At 35.3% G+C, this 8161-nt stretch overlaps 1 protein-coding gene across 1 annotated transcript; it reads left to right on the top strand.

Annotated features, from left to right (window-relative positions):
- Nucleotides 1–711: 711 nt before the first annotated feature.
- Nucleotides 712–7231, top strand: ODAM (odontogenic, ameloblast associated). Its single transcript, XM_016207083.2, has 10 exons — nt 712–762; nt 854–895; nt 1421–1468; nt 2025–2255; nt 2672–2716; nt 4586–4690; nt 5504–5551; nt 6328–6399; nt 6812–6970; nt 7202–7231. The coding sequence occupies exons 1-10, from the start codon at nt 712–714 to the stop codon at nt 7229–7231; spliced, it is 831 nt and encodes a 276-aa protein (XP_016062569.2).
- The last annotated feature ends 930 nt before the right edge of the window (nt 7232–8161 follow it).

Genomic DNA, 8161 nt, shown 5'->3' with positions numbered 1-8161 from the left:
CATAATATTAAGAACCAAGCTGAATTAACCCTACAGGATAGCCTACCAAGGTCACCCTAAGTGCTTGTGTAGGTCACTGATTTGAAGTGGGGCAAAGTTTTCACACCTAGAGGACAAGGCACAATATACTTCCATGGGTTGCCCTATAAATCAATATTGCAGTTTAATTTTATAAACTTTTTTCCTGAGTTAGAAAAATATTGACTCAATTCCTTATTTTTAATATATATTTAATGTTATTAGACTTTTCAATGAAAATTATTTGGTACTAAACTGCTTTTGTCAGATCTTTATGGTAGTATTTTTACTACTACATTAAATAGATATTAAAATTGTTTTCATAACAGGGACCCAGTTATGAGCACTCCCATGGTGGAAAGTACTCACTCCTTTCTATGTAGAACAGCACAAAGCATCAGGCCATCTTGTTTGTAACTGATTCAACTTCATCATATGCCACCAAATGAGTCATTTGGTCAAGCTGGACGGATGAGCAAACAATTTTGGTTTGTCTCTACTTTGAGAGAAAATAATAATTTATATTATAGATATTTATAACTATTTTACTTTAAATCTTAATATATAAGTAAATACTGTCAAATTCACACAACTGCTCTCCTGATTGAATAATACCAATTAATTATCATGATTTTTACGTAGTCTTTTTAAAGCTAAATTTCACAATTTATTTTCCAGATATTTCATCTAAAAATGAAAACTATAATTCTTTTGGGGCTACTAGGAGCCACATTATCAGCCCCGGTAAGTGGTGATTTCATGGTACAACTGAAACCACTGTGTAAAACCTTTAACAGTTACTTCTTATACCATTTTTTTTTTTTTTTTTTTTTAGATTATCCCACAACGCCTTTTGTCTGCAAGCAACAGCAATGAGGTTAGTTCAGATACTTAAAATAAACTCTTCCTTTTTGTTTGTTTTTTGAAAACCCGGTGAGGAAGAGATAAAAGCCAAAAATTCAAAACCTACTTAGGGGCAGTAATGATTCTTTGGTTCTTCAGTGCTCTTATATCTAAATGCATTTTCAATGTTCATGTTTGTTTTTTATACCAGGTTATTTCTAGAATATTATTTTGCCTTGTTTGACTATAAATTCTTTAAGAGCAATGAAAATACCTTGTGTATCTTTTTGTTTTAATAGCACCTAAGACAGGCGTATATAGGCGGTTAAGAGCAGAAAATGACTAATGAAACCACTAGAATGGGCTAAAGTTGCACAATCTCATAGACAGCAGGGAAGAGGTAGTTAAATCCCAACCCCTAATCATTGCAATTTAGTATAAGCTTAGTGAGAAAACATATCACCTCTAACAGGAAACTAAGATTAGTCAACTCTGACTTGTACTGTTTGTAGTAAACATTGTTCTTAATAATTATCTTCATATTATTTTTCTTTTCTAGTTACTGCTGAATCTTAATAATGGTCAACTTCAGCCACTACAGCTTCAGGTACATCTATCTCAACAATTATTTTAAGAATATTTTTCTACTGCTCATTTCTTAGTATGGCACTTTTTATGAGAACAAATGTTTTCTGATTCCATTTCTGAAATCTCAATTTTTTTAAGTTATGAATTAGTCCCATATATTCTAATAACATTTGTTTGAATGCTAAAGTAAAAACTATAATCTGATTAGCATTTATTTATTGAGAACTTGGTACATGTCAGACATAGATTCTCACAGCTGAGATAATTATATTATCTATTTTACAGAAAGTCATACTCAGCTAACTGGTTAAAATAAGAGAGAGAGATTCAAACTCAGTCTGGCAACTGCAGAAACTATACTCTTTATTGACCTCATTCTGCCCCATATTTCTCTTAATCATTGGGAATTTAGCACTGTTCATACTATTTGCATGGCTCATGATGTGCCAAGAGGCTATCTTTTTTTATAGTGCAACAATGAAAATATAGAAATTGTTTACTTGCTCAGGACTGATTTCCAACTGGTTCTGAAATGAAAAGAAAAGCTTCATTTTTTCCCCTTTGTGTCCTTCCAGGGCCCATTTAATTCATGGATTCCTCCTTTCTCTGGGATTCTACAACAGCAGCAAGCTCAGATTCCGGGACTCTCCCCATTCTCTTTATCAACTCTAGACCAGGTTGCTAGGCTGTTCCCAAATCAGATCACTTTCCCAGGACAGGTCAGCTTTGCCCAGGGAAACCAGATGGGACAACTGGACCCCTCACAGCCTCAAACACCAGTGCAGACCCAACAGGGCCCTAATCATGTAAGTCGGGCCTCTTCCATCTTATTCTGGGGAGAGATAATGTGTGAGTGTGAAAATAAACATGAATCAGCTTTAAAGTAAGACAGGAGTTACTGAGCAAGAATTCTTCCCCACAACATGTGTCTACCATCATTAAAAGTTCCTTATGTTTGCTGATTTCTAACATGAAAAACACCATTTAAACCAGCTGTTGTCAGATAATAGCCACAAATCAAAAGGGTTAAAACATGTTTTGGAAAACATAATTAGGGATAAAAAAGGCAATTTGCATTAATGATAATGCATATAATAGATGACCTTTTGTTGTCACAGAAGTCTGCTAATATATAAATTTATATGACTAGGTCTAAGAAAATCAGCTCTGGAATTTTAAAAAGTCGAGTAAAACTTTTTTTTTATGGTTCTTTTTTTGGCAGGTGATGCCCTCTCTGTTCTTTAAAATGCCTCAAGAGCAAGCACAGGTAAATAAATAGAATATCATCACTCCTATAGAGAGATGGCTACTAACACTTGCCATTGAATGAATGCTTTCTTTTACATTTGTAGCTTGACTCCTATAGTAGGGCTATAAAAACCCATGCAACGATATCACTGTCTGGATACCGCTATTGCTGGGCTGGCATCCGTTTCTTAATGTGGGGCTCACTCAATAACTCCTGAAGAGAGATGAGCTAAGGAGGGTCCTCAGGACTCCTGAGTTCCCAGGGCATCACCATGTTGGGAATAAAGGAGCCACTAAGCCCTAGGTTATTCCTTTCTGCATCTAAAGTGCTGGCATTTGGGGACAACTCAGCAGAAAAACCATGGGCCAACTTTGCCCAACCCTAAATTTTGTTTCAGAGGAAGATGTATTAAATTGATAAAATATGATATAATGATATGTTGTAGAGATAAGACACTTGCCCACATTATATGACAATTACAAAGTTCTGGTCAAAATGTTTCCAGGTTCTTGTATATTTTAATTTTAACTCCATATTACAATCAAATGGTGGTGATTTCCATGAAATAGGAGAATCTTAAAAAGATGAAGGAGAAGTAGTAGGGTCATTAGAGTAATATGGAAAACTCTCTCAAGGGTAGGCTATTTTTATAATATCCTGGGTTCAAAGAAATAGGGATATAGATAAGTTATATTATTCACAGCAGAGTACTGAGCATTCATGAAAGTTTACACCATTTGACTATACTGTAATCATAATTATATAATTTTGTCCCACCCCATAACAAACCAAAAGTTACTTCTAGACATTATCTCATTGTATGCCATAGCATTTAGAGAGTTAGATACATGAGGTAGAATTAATTCATTTTAAAGATCAGGAAAATAGTCTTAATGAGATTAAAGTTCCAATCCTAATGAATCTGAACAGTTGAGTTGAAATAGAATTCTTCACCCTTCCTTTAACCACTAAAGCAGTGGTTCTCTGCCCTGGCTTTGCATTAGAATCTCTGGTAGTAATTTTGAAAATTACAAATACCTAGACCCTACCCATACCTAATGAATCAAAACCCCATGAGTAGATCACAACTATGATTAATCGCTAAAATGCTCCACAGGTGATTTTGATTCTTAGACAGGATTAAGAGCCACTGCACAAAATATATTTCTCAAACCACAGTTGTTGTTATTTTTAACTCTTATGTCTAATCTAGTCTTATTTAATTATATAAGGAAACAGAACAGCATATAACTCTTTGTATGTACTATGATTCCCATTTTTGATAAACATATGCATGTATAGACACACAGGCATAAGTGGAAGCCTGTACATGATCATGTGGATGGTGAAGTTGCAGGGGATTTTATTTGTTCCTTGTCTCTGGATTCTCAAAATATCCTAAAATGCACATGGATTGTTTTAATAAAATGTCAATCATTAAGGGAATATGATCTTGACATTATATTCACTGTGGTAGAACTGCTCATACCATGTCCTGCAGAATGATGATTCTCCCAAAAATAAGGGAAAAGCTACATAGGCTATCCTCTTCTTAGATCCTTGCAAAGTAATTTGATTATGAAGTCTAAAATTTGTATATAAAATCCAAGGTATGCTTTTATAAAAGCCTGTTATTTAGTTGAAAACACTACTTGCTAAATGTGTTTGACCAAGCAACCTTGAAACCTTGAAAGTCCAATCCAGTATCAATACAAGGTGCAATACAAGTTGTTCCTAAAGTTTTGGATGGGATACTTTTGTGTTCTTTTGTTCATAAAATTGCTAGATATAAATCAGCTTTAAAACAATATTGATATTAGAAGATTTTTTTTAAAGACCTATGCTAATTCAAAGGAAGCTCTTAAATGCATTTCTGTTTACAAATAGATGCTTCAATATTATCCAGTTTATATGCTCCTACCTTGGGAACAACCTCAGCAAACAGTCACAGAGTCACCTCCTCAAACAGGACAGCAGCAATTTGAGGAGCAGGTATGGAAAGTGTTTGATTTTAATCTGACTAGTTCCATCCAAGAAAAGACAGGATAAGGTAAATTTTCAAGTAAAATAATATCTAAGTATATTTAGTGCAAACACTCAACAACTTGAACTGGTGATCATGAAAGAATATAATGCTTTCTCCTAATGTGTCACTAATTTCAAAATGTTCTAAGGCTGGATTTTAAAAGAACGAAATCAGTGAGTGGACTTAATAAAATCTGAGGCCAAAAGCTAAATCATCTTGGAAAATAAAGTTTTCTAACTTTAAAAAAATCTGCCAGCATCCCTCTTGTCTTATATATATATGGTTATCATTTAAAATAAAAATAAAAATAGCTAGTATAATAAAAGCTACCTATGATCACCAGATCTTTAGATACAATGAGATAACATTACCTTAAGTTCTGTGGGCCTCTAATAAATTTTTAGAATTCTAATGTAAATTCAGGTGGCCCTTAATAACTAGATTTATTTTAGTTAGACTGGAAAAAAAAAATAATAGTTTATCACCACTCTAAAACTTGCCAAACCAAATTAGAGAAAACTGAAAATTATGCTTTAAATGACTGACAATAATAATTCCAATTATCATGGTAAACTAGAAGAAAAAGTTTTCACCTAGAAATCATAAGATGTTAAATGGATGCTTAGTAATTTAACAACAATTTTTACCACCTACAACATATGAACATTCAAAACAGCATTTAGTACAAAATGAAAATATATATAATTTTATGTAATCACTTATCACAAAATTATGACAAAAATCATCAGAATCTAATGTCTTTTTTCAAAATCTGACAGATGCCATTCTATACTCAATTTGGATATATCCCACAACAAGTCGAACCTGTAAGTAAATGCATACCATTCCATGTCAAAAAACAAAACAAACAAACAAAAAAATCCTAACTTTTGAAACGACTTGCTTCAGAACTTATTAAATCTATCAGTGCCCTTCAACCAAAAACCAGTGGGAACGCATCCCTAGTTGAACAAGGTTGGATTTATCTACTCATTACAATAAGGGCGGACACACAGTGGGGAACTGTGGGGTGTCTTTAACAAAAAGGTATTGAAATGACTTCATATAGGATTCGGGGTTGTGTCAGGTGATTTTGGGTAGAGTTCAAAGAGTGATGGTTCACCCCGATTCTATAACTAGGTAACAATGACTCTTACCTCAAAGGCAGGAACAATGGAGGGAGGCAAAGGTGCATAACTGGTAAAGAAGCAAGTTACTCAGATTAGCCAGGATGTGAGGACGCCTGGTGGTTTCACGGCTCACACTGCGATCTTGCTTTAGACAAGGTTACAAAGTGGTCTCGTTCTTGCCACACTTCAGGCGTTCAGAGGCGAACTTATCTGATGCTGGTGCTCTGTAAGATTGTCAATATTCAACAGAACACCACGGCCGAGCAGAGAACGGCAGGCAAGGAGCTCCTGAGAACGTATGCAGAGCTACTGTCGGGCCATTTTCCCTGTGCCAGGAGCTGCTTTTATTCCGATTATTTTTGTTTATAAGAAACTAATTTAAGAAGTTGGGAAGTGTTTAACTGCCTTGAATGAAAAGCAACATATTTTAGAGATTAATAATTTAGACTCTTATAAACTTTCCAATTTTTCAGGTGCTCCCAGGAGGACAGCAGCAGCTAGCCTTTGACGCCTTCGTAGGCACAGCTCCTGAAACTGCGGCCATGGTACGATCCCTTCCCATTCTTCCCTGGCTACCAGGAATCAGCAGCTGACAACCTACACATTCCTGCATATTGTTCATGTCAATGAAAACTTTATTATTATTACTATTCCATCAGCAATTATTACATCTTTGGCCAGTCAAGATTCAATTTACTCAGTTCATCCAATATCTACCGAGGGACACTACATGTCAAATACTCTCCTAGGTACACTCATTTAAAATTAAGTATTGAAAGGCATCCAGGTTTGCATATTCTTTCTAAAAGACAGATTATCACCTAGAAAATATTAAAGGCATTTACTTCTTAAACGAATTCCTTGCCTTGCATCTCAATTCTGTTGCTTTGCATTCTTCCCAATTTGACTTTGTACTTGAACCTGAAACCACCTTGTTTTCTTTCTCATTCTCTATAGCCAGCAGGAGGAGCGATACCACATTTACCCAAAAAAATGATAAACTTTAGGCACGCCAGTGGAGGAGTTTTCAATCCAACTTCACAAAAACCCAGCACAACAAACGCTTTTGCTTCTGCTGTAGACCCAACTATTACCCCGGAGCTCATGGAAGAGAAGGTAGAGTCATCAAAGATTCACTTTATGTAAGAAATCGTTGTCTAGCAGAAAACATAAAGTTAGTGCTTAATTTATAGGACTTTGTTATGAAAAAAATGGGTTAATAATACAGTAGCATATATGGTCTTGACCTTGAATGAGGACATCTATAATTACTTACTGATAACTAATCAGAATATAATCTAATTTAGATTTATAAGAACTTTTTATGAATGTCTCTTTTTTCACTAGGCCAAGACTGGTAGCCTAAAGGAACCATAAGACATTGTTCTGTCATGCAGAGTTTTAGGTAGGTATTTGCCAAGGGGCCTGCATAAGTGCCATGACATATCCTCAATTAAAAGGGAAAAAAATATCTGTCAGGAGGACAGATGAGGTCTCTCCACACACAAAGTTAGTGCTTATATATTCCTACAAAGCTAAAAATAGCTGTGGGACTTTAGCAAAATTTATAAATCAAAATCAGTTTTTGAGAATTATGTCTGTCTATACCATAAACTTGGTATAAGCTCTGGAAACACAAAGAGTAAATATACCAGGTCCATAGAAAAATTATTCTAGGCACTATTTATAAATTCAATTCTCCTAAATCAGCACTTCACTTTGCAAGCTACAAGTGGTAATATCAACCAATCTATATTAGGTTGGAATGAAATAAAGTCTCAAAGTGATAAAAATAAATTGCACAATCACCTGGAAATTTTAAATACTATGGTTTTTATATCAAATATAACCTTAATTAACTACTGGTCCTAATGAACTTGGTTGGCTGTGAGGCTAGTAGGCGTTTGATAGAAAGACAGCCTGGCATGGTACCAAGAAGTAAAAAATAGGCACTAAAAAGCAAACACTTAGGCCTAAAGGGAAAACTAAAAGGCAAGGTTTTTTGAAATCTCCTCCCTGCACCCAGCCGGGTGTGGCTCAGCAATTGAGCGTCGACCTAGGATCCAGGAGATCGCGGTTCGATTCCTGGTCAGGGCACATGCCCGGGTTGAGGGCTCCATCCCCAGTCGGGGGCGTGCAGGAGGCAGCTGATCAATGACTCTCATCATTGATGTTTCTATCTCTCTCTCTCCCTCTCCCATCCTCTCTCTGAGATCAATAAAGATTTTTTTTTTTTTTAAATCTCCTCCCTGCTGCCTATAAGTCTCTTCTGATTCCTCCTTCTATAAAAATGAATACTCAGCGTTC

This window comes from Miniopterus natalensis, chromosome 1 (genome assembly GCF_054644295.1).
Source record: "Miniopterus natalensis isolate mMinNat1 chromosome 1, mMinNat1.hap1, whole genome shotgun sequence".
In the NCBI taxonomy this organism is placed as follows: Eukaryota; Metazoa; Chordata; class Mammalia; order Chiroptera; family Miniopteridae; genus Miniopterus; species Miniopterus natalensis.
This window is presented reverse-complemented; position numbering and strand designations above follow the sequence as displayed.